The sequence below is a fragment of the Maniola jurtina genome, chromosome 18 (assembly GCF_905333055.1).
Source record: "Maniola jurtina chromosome 18, ilManJurt1.1, whole genome shotgun sequence".
In the NCBI taxonomy this organism is placed as follows: Eukaryota; Metazoa; Arthropoda; class Insecta; order Lepidoptera; family Nymphalidae; genus Maniola; species Maniola jurtina.
In genome coordinates this window covers 8,611,330-8,629,685 of record NC_060046.1, presented here as the reverse complement: position 1 = coordinate 8,629,685, position 18,356 = coordinate 8,611,330, and the positions used below count along the sequence as shown (strand labels likewise).

General features: G+C 35.7%; 4 protein-coding genes across 13 annotated transcripts in view; 3 read left to right on the top strand and 1 right to left on the bottom strand.

Annotated features, from left to right (window-relative positions):
- LOC123874443 (dmX-like protein 2) overlaps positions 1-7,529 on the top strand; it is a 57,854-nt gene extending 50,325 nt beyond the window's left edge. For all 7 annotated transcript variants that reach the window (XM_045919786.1, XM_045919784.1, XM_045919787.1 and 4 more), the window contains 5 exons: positions 88-162; positions 354-571; positions 908-1,013; positions 1,337-1,434; positions 2,366-7,529. In XM_045919786.1, coding sequence (XP_045775742.1) covers positions 88-162; positions 354-571; positions 908-1,013; positions 1,337-1,434; positions 2,366-2,371 — 503 coding nt within the window. In that variant the 3' untranslated portion in view covers positions 2,372-7,529. The remainder of the gene's footprint in view (positions 1-87; positions 163-353; positions 572-907; positions 1,014-1,336; positions 1,435-2,365) is intronic.
- A 242-nt stretch (positions 7,530-7,771) lies between these two features.
- On the bottom strand, positions 7,772-14,019 carry LOC123874446 (isoleucine--tRNA ligase, cytoplasmic). 2 transcript variants are annotated; one of them, XM_045919792.1, is made up of 5 exons: positions 13,811-14,019; positions 13,296-13,401; positions 12,383-12,584; positions 8,536-11,742; positions 7,772-8,491 (listed from the first exon to the last, which is right to left on the bottom strand). In XM_045919792.1, exons 1-4 carry the CDS (start codon positions 13,936-13,938, stop codon positions 8,543-8,545), a joined length of 3,636 nt encoding a protein of 1,211 aa, XP_045775748.1. In that variant the 5' UTR covers positions 13,939-14,019; the 3' UTR covers positions 7,772-8,491; positions 8,536-8,542. The 2 variants fall into 2 exon arrangements, with proteins under 2 accessions (XP_045775748.1, XP_045775747.1); XM_045919791.1 differs by having other exon boundaries at positions 7,772-11,742.
- A 432-nt stretch (positions 14,020-14,451) lies between these two features.
- On the top strand, positions 14,452-15,745 carry LOC123874451 (COMM domain-containing protein 10-like). The gene is made up of 2 exons (XM_045919800.1): positions 14,452-14,646; positions 14,970-15,745. The coding sequence occupies exons 1-2, from the start codon at positions 14,615-14,617 to the stop codon at positions 15,520-15,522; spliced, it is 585 nt and encodes a 194-aa protein (XP_045775756.1). The 5' UTR covers positions 14,452-14,614; the 3' UTR covers positions 15,523-15,745.
- A 1,489-nt stretch (positions 15,746-17,234) lies between these two features.
- The window catches only part of LOC123874448 (E3 ubiquitin-protein ligase ariadne-1), a 32,990-nt gene continuing 31,868 nt past the window's right edge, over positions 17,235-18,356 (top strand). For all 3 annotated transcript variants that reach the window (XR_006797919.1, XM_045919795.1, XM_045919796.1), the window contains exons 1-2: positions 17,235-17,579; positions 18,177-18,329. Coding sequence is in view for 2 of the 3 variants with exons in the window: in XM_045919795.1 (XP_045775751.1) it covers positions 17,376-17,579; positions 18,177-18,329 (357 nt within the window). In the remaining variant the exon portion in view is untranslated. The remainder of the gene's footprint in view (positions 17,580-18,176; positions 18,330-18,356) is intronic.

Below are 18,356 nucleotides of genomic sequence, written 5' to 3'. Positions count from 1 at the left end.
AATATTAAATAATTAATTTAAATTGATTTAAATCGAATATTTTTTTAAATCATTTTTTTTAACTAATGAAAAATATATTTTTTGCAGCTGGTCACAGTTCCGAGAGTAAGAATGTTGCCATTTGGGATACTCTGATGCCCATAAAGAAAGCTTTAGTGGTTTGTGAGTACCTCTTACCTTATGATAAATAATCTACTGTCTTGACTATACTCGAGTATACAATATTTCGGTTGATTACAGAACCAAAAATAAATCATTCGCTCTCACACATGTGGTGACATGTGTATAGTGTGTAAGCGAGACAGAATGATTAGTGGCTGTCAGCACGCGTTATACAACATGACGTGTTTTAGCGTGGACGTGCCACGAGGGCGGAGCGGCGTGCGTGGCGTGGGCGGGGCAGGCGGGCGCACTGGTGTCTTGCGGGCGGCGTGGCGACGTGCTGGTGTGGGACCTGCGCGCGCGCGCGCCGCGCCACAAGCTCAACGCACATCACGCGCCCATCAAGTGTGTCTCGCTCTCGCCCAAAGAGGACTACTACGCGATCGGCGCCGCTGACGGGGACATTAAGGTATATCTATTCCTCTCGCTTTTGTTGAACTAAAACTTCATCAGGCAAAACTTGATGACTTGATTGTTACTCAGATTTTTTCGGGCGGAAGTAACGTTCATACATCACTTCCGCCAAAAATGGCCCCTAATTTAGTAAGTGCCATATAGATTAAAAGCTCTATTTTCTACTAACTACTTTATGAATATAATAAACCTTTTGCCGACCTTCAAACGCGGGTAATTTTTTGTAAAACGTTTGACTTAGGGACGAATTTAACACATTTAAATTAGTAAATAAATTAAAAGTATTGGACTAAAGCAGCAAATAATTGTACATTGTATAATTTTTTTACAGGTATTTTCACTAGCTACACATCAGCTGCTGCACACGTTCGCGGGAGAGCACGCAAGAAGCTCCTTCTTCAAACACATTGGCCAGGGCGTCACACAAATACATATAGGTAAGTACGCACTTATATCATCACTAACCACCTTCAATTAGCAACATCAACCCATCGCCGGCTCACTACTGAGAACGGGTGTCCTCTCAGGGTTGACTTAAGTTTACCACGCTGGCCAAATGCGGTTTGGTAGACTTTACACACGTTCCAATCGTGCCCAAGTCTGAGAACTGCCCTTGGACTTTCGTTGGGCTCCAAGCTGCCGGCGATAAGCTCGCCGCCATGCGTGGAGATGAGGCAGTCCCATGGTTGTCTCCACGGGCGATGGACTCGTGTCAGGCCTATTCTGACGATACCGTTATTTCACGCATGTCTCCCGGCAGACGGCGCGGGGCGCGTGTTCTCGTGTGGCGCGGACGGCACCATGAAGGTGCGCAAGCTGCCCGAGCGCGACCAGCCCGCGCACAACCACTACTCCACGGTGAGTGTCTTCTATTATCTATTTTTTACATATTATGTACAATGTAAATATCTACTTTCAAGCTTATTAATTTTACTTCTCAGTTCTTGCACCACTCGCGCTCTGGTCAATTAAATCGTTTCACAAAAGGTCGCCTGTAAGAGATTGCTTTAGCGATAAGGCCGCCCTTGCACGCTTTGTATAGTTTCTTAAGTATTTATGTATTGTTTTTCTGTAATGTGTGTGTGCAATAAAGACTTCTAATAAAAATAATAATGACGTCTTCAGACTAGCGCTATATTGCACGGAAACTCCGTCGCCAATCGCCACTACACTTTACTATATACTAGCCGTGTGTCCGATGGGATTTCCCATCATCTCCTATTCAACCTCCTAAGGGCCCTTTTCCATTGAAGCAGAGCGGAGGGGAGACGTGTGTTTTCTACCGATCAGATTATTACTGGAAGATCTATTGAACACATATTCGTTACAGTGAAAACGCATACTTTTAGTTTTTCACGTGAATCACAAATATAGAACGTTTTACATGATGAAGATTGAGTTCAATATGATTTGTAAAATTTTAATATTTCACTTCGATTCGCTGCCAATATGAATCAACCCTTAGAATCATTTTTTTTTAATCCTTTCTTAATGCTCACCAACGTTATATAAGAAACTCGTGTGCAAATTTTCACGCTTCTAGACTCACCGGTTTAAGCTGTGCGTTGTGCTATTCAGTTATAAGAATTTTATATACAACAGATAATCAACAGATGGCACATCTTCCACATTTTAACTTACTGATTTTAATTGTATAAATCCACGACCTGCACCCGTTAACGGAGATCGTTAATTGGATGAAATAATAATTTAAGAAAGTTGCGTGCGGTGCGTACCTATATATATATCAGATATGAGATTAGCTTTGAAAATATAAATTTATTTTCAGGTATAATCGTATGGTGGCCGAGCGAAGTGAAGCGAGTGTATAGCGAGGGCCGGAGTGGAGCCCTACGTCCCGCTGTGATGTATTTAATTGTTGCTGTTTGTTGTACGATGAGGATTATACGCCGTTAGACTAGTCACTGAGTAGGCGATGTTGTATCTTTAGTGTATTACAAATGTTTATGAATCTTTAGTTATTTCTAGTACGAAATATTCGCTGCTTAAGGTGAAGACAGACTGGTCTCACATACGCAACGTATGCGATGCAACGTTCCTCTGTTTGTGTACAAACTGCATTGACGTGTGCAAAGTATAATGTGTGAAAATGTCTTTAGGCGCGTCGGGCGATTTAGGGACGGGTAAAAACTTCAAGATCGCGTCACTGACATGCCAATAGATGTATTTTAATTTTCGATACTACGAGTAATTTGAAAATCTAAAAAAAGCTGATATTATGGTACGTAGTTACGAGTATGTTTCTACTTCTGTCGGCAGTTTGCGAATTTTTTCCAATTGAATTTTGGCATACTGTTCATAAAATCTAGAACACTAGTCTAAGAGTCCTTGCCTACTGATGCGGAGCAGAGCGGAGATGTATTAAATAGATCAATTAAATTAATCATTAATGACGTGATAATTTTATCAAGCCATTAATCAATTATTTAGTGAACTAGCGCCCTTAAGTGTGAAATATCATAGGAACAAACCCCACCTTCCCACTCTGATTTGGACGAGACCGTGTGGGATTGCTTTGCATGCGGTGGGTTTCTAATCCACGTTTTTATAAAACAGATGAAATTATACGTTGTTTACACGTGTACCAATGTTGGAAACAGTTGCTTCGCATACGTTGCGTACATGGAACTAGTCTGTCTTTACCTTTAACGTCGTCTTAGACGAAAGATTAGGTACGATTTATTTATTAGCGGGGAATGGTAGGGAACAGCGGAGCTGCGACGGAGTGGAGGAGTGAACTCTTCGAGTGCAATAACTCTGCAACTTATGAATTCGACCGCGGTCGAGCCTTTATTCTTGTTAACAGATAATCCTTCGAGATATTTAGCTTATATGAGTGCACATAATCTTAATACGTGTAACTTGTTGACGCATAATAAATAATTTACATATTATTATTATTCATAATAATTTAATTATATATTACGATTTACCGTATGTTTGTTGTCGTGGCTTAATACGTGTAATGTTAAAGTGTATCTCTATATAACCATATTATCGATTCATAATGTTTCGGGCGACCTATCGAAGGTTTCGGAGAGACATTCGTGAATAATGTAATCTTTAAAACAATCTTTTTAAAAACTTCACACACTTTACTATTAGGTGTAAGTGTTTCATCAATTTGTAAAATTGCAGGGATGATTTCAAATTATACGTCCATTTTGTTTTCTAAAAGCAATACGTTATTTAACAACATTTCGAAAATAAAGCAATAAAGCAACCTTGCACGCATTACGCTCTGGTTAACAGTATTATTTATTGATCACAGAATGAAAGGCGTCCGAGAGATTTTTTCTCAGAAACGAAATCCGCAAACCCGTTGGCGTGCATTTTTATAAAGGATTTTTTTAATGAAATAAATAAATTAATACATAATGGGGATGATGACTATTTAGTAAAATCGGCGACTTTTTATCAAATGTCAAAACGATTTCTTATTGAGGGAGCTTGTATGAAATTCACGGATTTAACGTCATGCACATTTGACGTACTTTTTAGGTAAATCGATCGTTTAAAATGGTTAGCAAAACTTAAAACTAGCATCGAATGTGGATTTTACGAATTTTGGAAGACAGATAGACATCATCCCCATTATAACCACATTCAAGAGCCAGTCGAGCCAGTCATAGGGTTAAAAAAGGTTGCTTTTTTTTTACAATTCCTGAAATAGATGCCTTCGTATGCACGTCACTGCGTCCACGGTGTTTGTGTGTGTGTGTGTTGCATTGTGATATGTTCTGACGCGGGACGTCAGGCTCGCATTTTATTCCAATAAAATTACAAAATTATTTACTTTTCTACTTATAATTTGGAAGATGTTGTGTATGCATTCAGTTAGCAAAGGCTCGGATACACATGACGCCCGTTGGTGACAAGTCCAATGCGGCTTCTAGTAGCTTTCACTTATCTGTGCTTTCATACCAGGAACTGTTCAATACAAAGGGGTTCACTGCACAGTCAAACTGCGTTATTGCAATAGTCGCCATAGTGTAACGTGTTTTAAATTTTAATACACTTTGAACTTTATATTGTGTTCCTTAAGGTGGAATTTTAAGATTTCCATACACTTTTTTAAAAAATCGGAACGGAAAAATTGGACGCACGGTCTACGCGTCATAACTTCTTCCAGTCTAATGCTAAAAATGCCACCGTAAGCAATACAGTATAAAGCTTACCTTCCATACTCGGTGCGGAGTCAGTGTCTATGTAATGTGCGAAAACCTTAAATCATCAGTATGACTGTAACCTCTTACCGTGTAGGTGAAGAACTCGATCGTCGCTGCCGCCGCGTTTTGTGTGTCCAAGCCATAAGTGTCTTTTGGTTTATCCTATTTTTTTTCTATAGCTTATTTTTCGAAATATTTAGAATCTTTTCTTAATATTTTATGTACCACTCACGATTAATGAGTATTTAATTAGAGCATTTCTTAAATAATAATTTATTTTTAACATAATTCTGTTTTTAATCGTCTAATAATAAATAACTATATTAATATCTTTTTTAATACGTAAAATCATTAAAAAGACGAGTAATTGCAGTGGAATTGACACCTTGTATAACCAAACCACATGTCTACTGTCAAAAGACATTTCCTAGACAGTTTCGTTATTTATATTCGGTTAACTATTTGTAATTTTTAGGGTTCCATACCTCAAAAGGACAAAAGGAACCCTTATTATAGGTTAATATTATTTTATCGCCAAAGTTGTGTACAGCGAGTACCTTTAAATTCATTTCTGAAATAAGTTACCATCTTTTTAGGTCTTATTATTTTTAAATTCGCACAATAAACATGTAATTTGAAGGACTGAACACATTGTTTAGAACCCGCTACGAATATACAAGAACAATTTAATTATAACCATAAAAATAGTTCATTTACATCATTTCTAAATTTCTAAATATTTTATTATTATTTTTTCAAACGGTCTTTGTGCACATGTGAGAGCACACCGTTAAAAAAACCATTAGACAATATTGATAAAAAATTATAATATTGAAAGTTGAAAATTATGTATTTGTAAAACAATAATAAAATCTCAGGAAATTAATTAATGAGGCACACAGGCAGAAAAATGAAATTAATGCTATAAGTGATATATTTGTAATAGTACCTATTTCAGAACTTTTAATTAATCAAATTAATAAATTGTAAATAGTACGTATCTGAAAAATTGCGTCTAAAATTTATTTTCTGTGGAAGTATTTACCTATACAATCCATTTAATTTGTTTATACAGTTAATGTATGTTTACAGATAAATTATTATTATTATAATCTACATTTTTTTTTTGTTTAATTGACGTTGCTCGTTTGTTTTACTGTAGATAAATCAATTTTTTTAGTAGGTGAATGTAGTATTGTATTATCATAATCATGAGCAGATCCACCTAGTGTATCAATAGAGTAGTTTTATTAAGTTCGTTAATAATAACAGAATGTCAAATGTTTTATTCAATTGAGTTGTAGTGCAGTGTTATAACTGTGCATTTACATATTCGTCACTCGCCGTTTGTGTGAGCTGAGGCCGAAGAGGAATATGTTTATACAGTATGAGATTTACTCAACCTTTATAAAATTCGAAACACAACGTCGAAAAACAATAACGTCAGAGTAAAATGAGTTGAACTCTACAGCTCCTTGAGTCAAAAATTCAAAACCATCGATTTTAATTTTGCGTCGTAACCGCTTGGAGCGTTAACGAATTGGAGCTTTAAAACAAGGCAATTAAGGACCATTTTGCTGTAACGCTGGTGTTTTGACGTTTGCATTGTATTGACATTGGTGTGATGTAAAATCTCTAAGCACTGCTAACTCGTATCCTGGTTCAACACTCGTCGTGCCCTCTCGAGTGAATAGTAAATGCACCATCAGGCGCGATATTGCGTCTCCTGCTAACGTTGTTATATTATGACATTTCCAAGCATGCAAGCAGCTTAAAAAAGCTGTCTGTATTTTGAATAGTATGTCTTTGTAAACATTATTCTGACGGGGTGCTTTTTTGCATGAGGTCTGCTACTCCATGTTTTAACTAATTGGTCCATAAATATAATTTTTACAATATCCATAAATATATATTTTCAAGAGACCTCTTATTTTATATTATTAAGATTTGAAATTATATAAAATCAATGTAATTGTTCAATATGTATATAAAAATATTATTTTTTAGAATTTTGCTTGGAATCAACAGTAAGTTGTGTGTTCTTTTATCAATACTGATATCTAGCTACGAAATATTGCAATACTTACAACCTGCCAAGCCAAAACTTATGAGAGTCCTGTAACTTTTCAAATTAATGAACGTGGCATCTGAGTTGCGTTTTAATTCGTATAATTAAAATGGGACGTCAAAAAACGAGGTTAGGTCGTACATATAAAATGACAACCGCTGGCGATGCAACGTTCGTTAACTTCAAAACTTATACTCAGGGCCCTGTATCTATAGGATAATAATAATTATTATTGTAAAATAGGGTTTGACTATTTTTACACAACTGCTCCAAGAGGAAAATGTTTTTAAAAATGTTATTTTTTCAATCAAAATATTCTTTGGAGTAATGTAGCATGTAACGTCTATTGTGTGATTCAAATAGTTACATAGGTACCCCTACGTAGTCATCACATTGCATGTGATTTATAAATCAAAAGTATTTACGTAGTAACCTATTCATAATATTATGTTATACTTTTTTCTTACAATCTTTACTCCAGGTATTATTCTTATTTAGAGAAAATTATACTCCACGCTATTAACTAATTCGCAAGGTATCAAACATACTAGTCAAGTGCCCTATTATTACAATATTTAATAATCTAAAACCACACGCTGCATCTGTGTTATTGTTTGTGAACAATGTTCGTATTGATTAAAGCTTATTTTGTTTTATTTATGAAAGAATGTTTAAAATAAAGGTTAATCTAAAAATATGTGTTTCATTATACCCTGTCTTCAAGCAAGTTAATTCTTATAAAGATTTAAATCCATACTAATATTATAAATGCGAAAGTTGAAAAGTTCTGACTGCTAGCTTTTCGCGGCCCATCCCTTAAACCGATATTGACGAAATTCGGTACAGGTACAACTAGCACCCCGGAGGACGACATAGGCTAAGTAGTATTTTACACCAGTTTCCTTGATTTCTGGAAATAATAATAAAAAACTACTAGTAGAGTATGAAAACATTATTTATTATAATAAATTCACAAGTCCAATTTACAGATGCTACAATACTGTAGTTTACTTGTATTTAGTCTCAAGTTCTTTGACTAGTGAAAGTAAAGGTTGATTCAGACTGACACTGTCGAAGCGAAGTTTCTATTCTTCACAGTTACAGCGAATACGCGCGTATTAAGATTTTGCTAAAAAGTAAATTAGCTTCTAAATAGCATAGACATTTATGACGTAAAGCGAGGGGTAGCAATCGCTCTCAAAAAAATGATGCGTATATTCGACCGAATTTGCCTACTTCTTTTCTCGGTAGAAGTAAGTGTGAAGTGCACTATGTTGTGGAGCTCAATATGCAAATTTTAAATTGTCGCTACATACCATTCGCTTCGACTCTGTCAATGTGAATCGACCCTAAGTTTTATACATCTTCAGCCAAGCTTCTTACATCGGTAAATAAATAAAACAATTTTCAACTAAGATTTTTATGCTCAATATTGCCTCTACACCAATAAATATTTGCGCCGTGTGTTGTACCAGAACGCTGTTTGCGGTATGAATGTTATTTTCTGCGTAAATTCGAACACGTAAACGCTGTTTGACTTGACGATTTACGAACCTCTTGACGAACCGAGAGGACTTAGCTACACAATTATAGATCAAATGTAAGTACCTATTTTGTTAGAGCAAAAACTAGTGAGGAAGTTTGGATATCTACTTTACTACAAGAAGAGGTACTTCACTTTATGATGGGACTAAAATAAACAAATTACTCAGTTGAAGATCTTCATATCTTTATCAGTCAATTTTATTCCTAAATTATCCAATAGAGACTGCACAGCTTTCTTCTCATTTAATGTTGTATTACCTCGTGGATTCTCTACAAAGAGGGTAGCAGACTTTGAACCATTAGCAATATTTACGAACTTACAAAAAGGACTACTCTGTGATTCAACGTCTTTAGGTTTTGTGGGCGAAACTACAATGCTCTTTGTATTTAAATCAACAGTCTCCTTTACTTCAACCCCATCACACCACAATGTAAACTTCATTCCATACAGGCCAAATAAAATTTCCACCTCCCTATACAAACTGTCCAGGTTTATATTCTTATCTTTACTTTTAAGAATGATGCTTCCTTGATTTGTATTTACACCAAACCGCGGTGTAATATTTTGTAAAATGATATTAGCCCAAGGATTCGAAGGTAGTTCTACCTCCTTTCGCCAAGTAATAACCAACTTCAGCTGTGAACCTTTCAGGTCCTGAGTTTCTTGAATTATAAGCGGTTTGGAAGGCGACAGTTCATCGATAAATTTCAAAGGCGCTTTAACCGTACTTTCGATGAGATCGCGATGTGAGTTTATTATACGCAAAATGTCACTTTCCTTGTTAACTGAGAAATAGACGTCAACCTCATCGGTTGGTACCAAATGCGCTTTTTTCCTGAGCTTCTGTAACCTGTTTATGATTTCTCTGGCAAATCCTTCGTCAAGCATGCTCTGATCGGGCGTAACATTTAATAAGATCAACACGTCATTGTCACTGTGAGCCTCGTATTGATCGTTGCCTTGAGCTTGAAATATAACTCTCACTTCAGAGAGGTCGACACGCTGGCCCATGAGTTCAACGAAACCGTCGGCAACAAATTTTTCACATTGCTCATTGTTGAGGTCTTTTAAAGCTTGTGTTACAGCTTTAAAATCGCCTTTCAGTCGAGCACCAAGTATTTTATGGTCTGGCTCTACTCTTAATGTTATACCATATTTTTCTTTGTCACTCGAAAGTTCCACTTTCTTTATGTTAATTTCTTCCAAAACATAGTTCAACAAGGTGTTAATATCATCCAAATAAGTTTGATCCTGATGTATTACAACCATTTCAGGTAGAGGGTATTTGATTGGAATTGTTTTTCTGTCTCTCAAAACTCGCCCGAGTTCAATCACAGATTGCATTCTTTGTACTGCTCTTTCGATATTCATATCTACGAAATTCAATTTTGGCTCTGGTATCATGTTAAAATGAACGCTTTCCATGGAGCTTCCAGGTAACAGTTGGCGTAAAGTCTTGTACATGAGCTCTGTCAAGTATGGAGTAAATGGAGCCATCACTCTCACCATATCAAACAGAACACCGCACAAGGTATCCAATGCCACTTGACAGTCCTTGATCCCATTCTCACCCTTTAGCCTCTTTCTATTCATTCGGACGTACCAGTTGGTAAGGTGGTCGATGAATTTTGTCAGTCTCGGTACAACAGTATAAAGCCTGTAGGCAGCCATTTCTGTCATCACAAATTGAATCAAAGATTGCGTAAACGAAGTTATCCATTTGTCCATTACATTTTCTCTAACTGCATTTTCATTAAATCTGTAGTCAACTTTGTCTTCTTGAACAATCCTTTCAACATTTTGCATTAAAAATCTAAATGCATTGTACCATGGCAAGAATACATCCTTGATGACATCTCTAACACCTTCCTCTTTGAAACGAAGGTTCTCGGCTTTCACAACTGGCGAATTTACGAGATAAAGTCTCAATGCATCAGCACCATACTTTGATACAACTTCTAAGGGATCTGGATAATTCTTCTTCCTCTTTGACATTTTTTGTCCATCAGATGCCAAGATCAAACCATTAGCAATCAAATTCTTAAATGGGGGTTTGTTAAACAAAGCGGTGGACAGTACAATCAGAGTGTAAAACCAGCCTCTCGTTTGGTCTATACCTTCTGCAATGAAGTTTGCAGGGAAAATATCATCAAATTCTTTTTTGTTTTCAAAAGGATAGTGACACTGGGCATAGGGCATAGATCCTGATTCAAACCAACAGTCAAACACCTCTGGCACTCGCTTGAGTGGTGGCTGGCCAGGTCTTGCAGATGGAATTTCTAAATGATCAATGCTCTCTCTATGGAGGTCTGTAATCTCTTTACCAGTCAAAGCACTGAGCTCTGCAATGCTGCCCACACATATTACTTCTTGCTTGTCGGGAGATATCCACAGAGGGATAGGTGTTCCCCAATATCTATTTCTACTTATGGCCCAGTCTCTAGCTTCTTTTAGCCAATTCCCAAACCGTTTTTCTTTGACATATTCAGGCACCCAATATGTTTCTTCACTGGATTTTAAGAGGTTTTGGCTCATTTGTTCCACTCTAACGAACCAAGAAGGCACCGCCTTGTAAATGAGAGGGGTCTCTGAACGCCAACAATATGGGTAACTGTGCTTCACTTGTCCAGCTTGTATGAGTCTATTCCGAGCTTTGATGTTCGTAATAATATTTTTATCTGCATCTTTAACATACTGTCCCTCAAAATCTTTTACAGGTGCTACAAATCTGCCACTGGCATCAACCGGGCATATGATATCTTGGTCTCTCGTTACAATACCAGCCGCCAAACAAACTCTGTAATCGTCTTCACCAAAATATGGTGCCTGATGAACAACACCTGTACCTGAATCATTGGTGACATACCCATCAGTTAACACTTGATAACCATTGGGGCATTTATCCACAAAGTAATCAAAGATAGGGGTGTATTTTATCCCTTTTAGTTTTTCACCTAAGAATTTATCAAGCACTTCAAAATCCTCAACATTTTTGAAGACAACAGGAAATCTATCCTCTTGTAAGACGTAGCAAGTTCCCGTTGCTTTTTCTTTGACTTTTAGATAAGTTAATTTAGGATTAACACAAAGAGCTACATTGCTAGGAAGAGTCCAAGGAGTGGTGGTCCAAGCGAGGAGAGAAAATCCCTCTGCAGTAGGAAACGAGATCACAACAGCCGGATCCACAACATCTTTATAGTTCTGTCCAGCCTCAAAGTTCGACAGGGGGGTAGAACATGTAGTGGAATAAGGCATTACCTTAACTCCTTGATAGACCAAACCTTTGTTGTAGAGTTCTTTGAACACCCACCAAACTGATTCCATGAACCATGGGTATAAAGTCTTATAATCATTTTTAAAATCTGTAAAGAAGAAATGCATAATATTAGTTTTTTTTTTAATTTTTGCAGATATGATGTGAATGAACATTAAAACTTCATTTCTGATTCACATAATATTCCAAGAGATGCCTATCAGCTATAGCTTTTTATTTTACCTATTCTCAGAATGGTTGTAAATATAAAATGGAATATATGATTGGGAACTCTCAATAACAGCAGCAGGGTATTCCTGCCATAGAATCCAGGTATTAAAGACTCCAATAACCTAAACATATAAAGGAAATATATCCAATGTAAGCTGCATTAGAAATGGAACTGATTGGCACTCCTAATGAAATGCGACATCGCCGCCACGAGCTGCAGTGGGACAAGCTTCATACAGTTACGTCATACACACGCACACGCACGCGCACGTTCATTGTGAATGCGTGCAGTGCAGTTGCCGGCGTGAGTTGAGTTGTTGGTAAATGTACTTATGAATGGGACAGCCACCATCGCCAGTCTGGTGACACATTCTTTATCAGAACCATATTACCAAATTCGCTGTTTGGCCAAAGGTTATTTGTTTCCAGGCAATATATCCCTCAGTGTTTCAGGCTTTTGGTGTATTAGAGCCATAATGTATTTTTTTAGGACAGGGAATGTGATTATAATTAATTACCTATCCATCTCCCCATGCGTGTAATAATAGTCTCCCACTCATCTGCATACTTCATAACAATTTTTCGACATTCAGCATTATATTTGTCTATACCCATTTTCTCTACATCTTCTGGTCCTTTTATTCCTAGACTTTTATCAATTTCAAATTCGACTGGCAGGCCATGACAATCCCAACCAAATCTTCTTTCCACATGATAACCCTGCAAAGGAATGCAAACTTTATTACTGTTTTCATTTGCAAAGTTTGGATTATGACTGTTTCAATAAACTCATACTACATCATACCCCTGATCAGTTTCTAAGGGGTATTGTACCAAAGTTCATAGCTTGGCACAACTTTGCCAATAGGATGGAAAAGGACTAGATAGGACTATGATATAAAAGGAAGTGGCTGAAGCAATCATTCAATAATAAAATACTTATAAATGTGACAGTTTGTCTACTTGTCTGGAAACTTTTCACAGTCCATCCTGGGAATGGACATAGGCATCTTTTTTAACCCAGAAAATTATAGAATTCCTACAGGATTTTTAAAAAACCTTAATCCACATGGACAAAGTAGCTAGCATCATTTAGTCAGTAATTAAAACTATTATTTTAATTAAGAGTAAAATAAACCTTACAGATAACATGCCACTGTCTTAATCATAACAAACATAGTACATTAATCATACCAGCCCCAAGTTTAAGATTTACAGAAGCACACATATAAACATAAAACTGACAGCATTATCACCATCAAAGTAATACCAGAGCCTCAATTAAAGATAGAGGAGCAGACTGAAACCTATAAGACTAACAATTAAAACTGCACCCACTCTGTAAATCTTTATTCTAGTGAATGAGAAAAGAAAATAATAGTCATATTTAATCATAGCTACAATTCTTTGAAAAAAAATAAGTGAAAATACCTTTTGATGGGCATATCGTGTGACTACATCTTTGATTGTTCCAGCCAAGATGTGACCATAATGAGGCAGCCCAGTCGCAAATGGTGGCCCATCATAGAAGGAATATCTGTAATTAGTAAAATACAATAACATCAGTCAAGTGCAAGTCAGACTTGCACATGAGTGGTTCTGTATTCTGTACTGTTGTACAAGAACTAACACTATTTAATTTTCATGGTCTCCATTTTAAAAAAATTATTATTTGTTTTTCCGTTGAGGCTATACCTCAACAGAAATACACATTCCGTGCTATTTTCAAATCTCTAAGTATTACGGTTCACGAGATACAGGCTACAGCCCGCTGACATACAGATGGACGAACGGACAGCAAAGGCATAGTACTAGGGACTAGGGTTTCGTCGGCACCCTTCTGGTTTGGACTAACAACGTTGTAATAATCATTTAGTGCTTGAAATTTTATTTAAGTTTGCTTTAATATCAAAGTTTAGAAGGCATATAGGTTAGGAAACCCTTACCTTGGTTTATTTTTTGATTGCTTTAGACATGTCTGGAAAGCATCAATTTTTTTCCAAAATGCTAAAACTTGTTCTTCCTCTTTTGGAAAATTTATATATTCAGGAACCCGATCAACTTTTAGCGACATGATGAAATATCGCCTTTATTTTAAAATTTAAAACTTCCACGCAGAAATCCACATCAGTCACAGGCAGCCACAGACTAGGGGATCAGTTGACAGTGGTTGACACTTGACAGTCACAGGCAAAGACAAAGGGAAATGATGATTGTTGTCTATCGATAGTCCAGTATCTATCGACTATCGATAGCTAAGGCAACGCCAATAGTGACTGCAATCTATCGATAGTATTAATAGCGCAAAACAAGCAACGTACTATCGATAATTCTACCTTCGAAACTATCTAAAGTTATAACTACTATCTATCGATTGTTTTTTGGTACTTATTGGCAAATTTTGCAATACTTTCGATACTAACGGAACTAGAAGTATCGGTAGTATCGATAGTATTGCCTTCATCCGTTTTGCGCTATCGATATTATCGATATCAACTATCGATATGCAATCGATAGATTGTCAACACTAAAATGAATGACAACCACATGACAACAACAAAATATTATTATGTCTACAATATTTTATTGTTTTTGGTTTCCTTGGTTTCGTTGTTTGATTTCTTAAATTCCTATCTTGTGATCAAAATTTAGCGTCTATAAAGTCATATCATCATGAATTAATATAATTTTCAACCAATTCAACCCATTAAAAGACAGAAAATTATATTTCTAATAAATTATAATTTATCATGGATTGTGCATGGCTCAAAACATCTTCAAGGTATTGTACTTAGTGATAAATTTACTGGACTATAATTATTTTATAATAGGAATACCAACAATGCATTAGTAAGCCAATAAAACACCTCTATACAAAACCATTGTGTTTTTAAAAGTTATTAAGTATATTCCTATGAATCTACCTGATGATTTGCAATCATCGATATCTGCAATCTGCCTACGAGTTTGTTTTTATCCTTGATTTATATGGGCCCCTGATTATTAACAAAATAATTTCAAATTTATTTAAAAATTATTTCTTGCCTTGTTTAAATATATTTTGAATCCCTGTAACATATGATAAATAAAATGTTATTTTTTCAGCTTAAAGAGAGGCATCGAAGTTGTAAATCACTTGGATGAAAGTAGATTTGAACAGTTTCTCAGAAGAATTGTAACAAAATTAAAACTTTATGACTCTGAAATTTTCACTGAAGAAGAAAGAAGAAAGTTGGAAAAAATATTTCAACTCAATGAAGAACAGTTGCTGTTAGCGATCAAATCAATTCTGTATATATTTAAAAGGCTTTTTAAGTTTATATTTATGCCAAATAATTTAAAAACTGATTTATTAAATATAGGATTTAATAATGAAAAGACAAATTTCCTTATCAAAGTTTGGTCAACAGAAACAAGTGTGGTGCTAAATGAAATGGGCTCAAGTTCAAATGAAAAATATGAAGATGATCCTATTCTTCATTGGAAGCTTAATGCAGAATTAAGTTCAGAATACCAAAAGAAATGTAAAATACCTAAAGCTTATATATCATTTATAGGTAAAAATGATGAAACTGAAATAGAAATGACTCGTCAGGATCTCAATTCAATATTTTTGCAAATTGAAGCAATTCAAACTGAACTAGATATTTTATTGTAGTGAGAAGCTGTTGTTCTCCGCCTGTAATAAATTTGTGCCTTCTATGTTGAAAATTTTAATATATAAAATTACTTGAAAAAACGTATAGATATTAATTCATACCTACTTATTAATTTTTTAAGCTTCCACAGTCCATACCTCAAAAGGAACCCTTGAAGGATCACTTTATTATCTGTATGCAAGTAATAATTCTTATTAAAGCATTTTGAAGTACTAATAAATTCTTTTGACTCTCATTTGATATCCCACTCGATACAATAGTAAAAAAAAAAACTATTGGAAACCCCCACGTTTTTGGATGTAGGAAAAACGGAACCCTTATTGGATCACTTTGTTGTCTGTCTATCTGTCCGTCGTGCCTGTCAAAAAAACCTATACGGTACTTCCCGTTGACCTAGAATCATAATATTTGGCAGGTAGGTACATCTAACAGCACACTTTAAGTACCTAAAGGAATAAATCCGAAAACTGAATTTGTGGTTACATGTGGTTTGTGGTTACCGAAAAAAAATATTAAATTTTTTTTCAATTTTCGCAGTAAGATAGCTATACCAAGTGGGGTATCAGAAAGAACTTTACCTGTATATTCTAAAAAAAGATTTTATGCATAATAGTTTTCGATTTATCGTGCAAAATGTCGTAAAAAATACCTGAGTACGGAACCCTCAGTGTGCGAGTCTGACTCGCACTTGGCCGGTTTTTTTTTTTAATTTTAAGCTCTGGATATCAGTCCCTACTCCCTTAGCAATCGGTCGTTGGCACGAGCGTTAAAAAAGCGTAGCGTTAAAACCCGGCGTTGCGCTGACAATACGAAGTGCGCGATAAAAAAGCGTTGACGTGTGAACAGATACTTGGGAATGCATTTGTTCTATTTGAACGCTTTTCTAACGGACGTTAAAAAAGCTCTCGTGCGAATTAGGCCTGTAGAGATTTCAGATTTGTATAAGCCATAAGCATTGTGTACAAGATAGTGCACAAAGGTAATCTACATAACATATGATAGTGCACTTGAGATTTAATTCCCTGCATTAAAATAAATAATGTTGCAGTAGCATAACCCATATAACCTTATTGTTAAAATTATTTCGCATTTTCATTTGTAAATTGGTAGTGGTAGGTTTATTTTTCCATATGTAGCCTGTAGGTAAGTATCCAAGCCTTATCCAATATCCAAAATCCATAATCCAGATTCTTAAAATGTTTGCTGTTAGCATTGTAAGAATCTGTTAAAAAAAAAATATATAAAAAAAAAATTATCCAAGCTCTTTGAGTTCACATGGTTTGACACGTTTTTTTTTTTTTTTGTTCTTTCTTTAAATCTGGCTTTACTCTGATTAGCCAATGTCAAGTTTGTGATATTTTCAAGTTATTGAATTTATACAAGTATGGACTCCGTCTGCGCCGGCGCCCGCCGACATACGCGCGGCGCCCCTTTAGAGCGCTTCCCAGTCAGTTCCACCACCAAAAAACACCAACTAACACAAAAACCAGCCACTCTTAACAAAAAAAAACACTCCAAACAAGCACAGCACGCGCGCCAGCAAACGCCATCGCAGACGAAGTCTTTGACACGTTTACAATGTTACCCGTAAAATTACCCATGAATAGACCTACCTAGATATTTGTGTATTATCTATGCCCGTGAGCGTGACTTATGGTCACTTTGACACATTTTTGGCAGCACTTTTGAAGCTATAAGTGTATTATCTATGGCACTTTGGCAACCCGTGGGTGAAGTGTGAACTATTTTCTTCATTGTTGACCTTTCCTAAATCTTAGGTGTAATTATTTCATCATTAGGAGTATTCAGACTGTATCTTAATAATCTAGTTAATAATCAATTTATCTCTACGATGGACTCTGAAGACGACACGAAGGACGATGTCGATTCTGGTAACGAATCCAGCGGAGACGATGTCGACTTTGTCATGGACGAGACTCACAGTACAAGGGAACGGCAAACGGAACTCGAAGAATATCCATACGAAGTGTTATCTACAGAGGAAATCGTCCAGCACATGGTTGATTGCATCAAAGAAGTGAATACAGTAGTTGAGGTCAGTATGTTAGTAGTAAACAATGGGTACTTCGAATGAGGTTACTCGTACGTTGGTTTACTTTACTGTTTTATTTTCATAACTCTTTCTAAATCGTTTCGAATACTGTTTCAAGGATATAGAATTACCTCACCATCTATTTATTATAATATGAACAGACCAAAATGTCTGATTGGAATAAAATCGAATCAATGTTATTGTTGGAATTTAAGTAACTAAATCAACAAAATGCAAAGCAAAATGAGTCATACTATGACAATAGTATCCTACTAACGTTTTTTTTCAACCACAAAGTTTATTCCAATTCTAAATTAATAATCATTTAAAATTAGGTCATTAAATTATAGACAATGAAGTTCTTTTTGCTTTGGTTGAATAGTTCTTAATACACTCAGGATATTTTAAAGAATTTTATGTACTATACAACAGTAATATTTTTCTTATTAAGTACTCACAATTTATGAAAGGAAATTAAAGTGTCTTTGTGTGATTTTATATTATTTTTCTAAATGTCTAAATCAAACATAAATTGCTCACTTTATCTTTTAAATGAAAGAAAAGTAACAGTTACCTAATAAACACATGTACTAATTGTAGATACCAGCCACAACAACTCGCATACTTCTGAATCACTTCAAATGGGACAAAGAGAAACTAATGGAAAGATTCTATGATGGAGATCAGGATCAGTTGTTTGCCGAGGCTAGAGTTATAAATCCATTTAGGAAACCAGTCATACAAAGGCCAAAGGTAACAAGTCATGAACCAATATTCAAC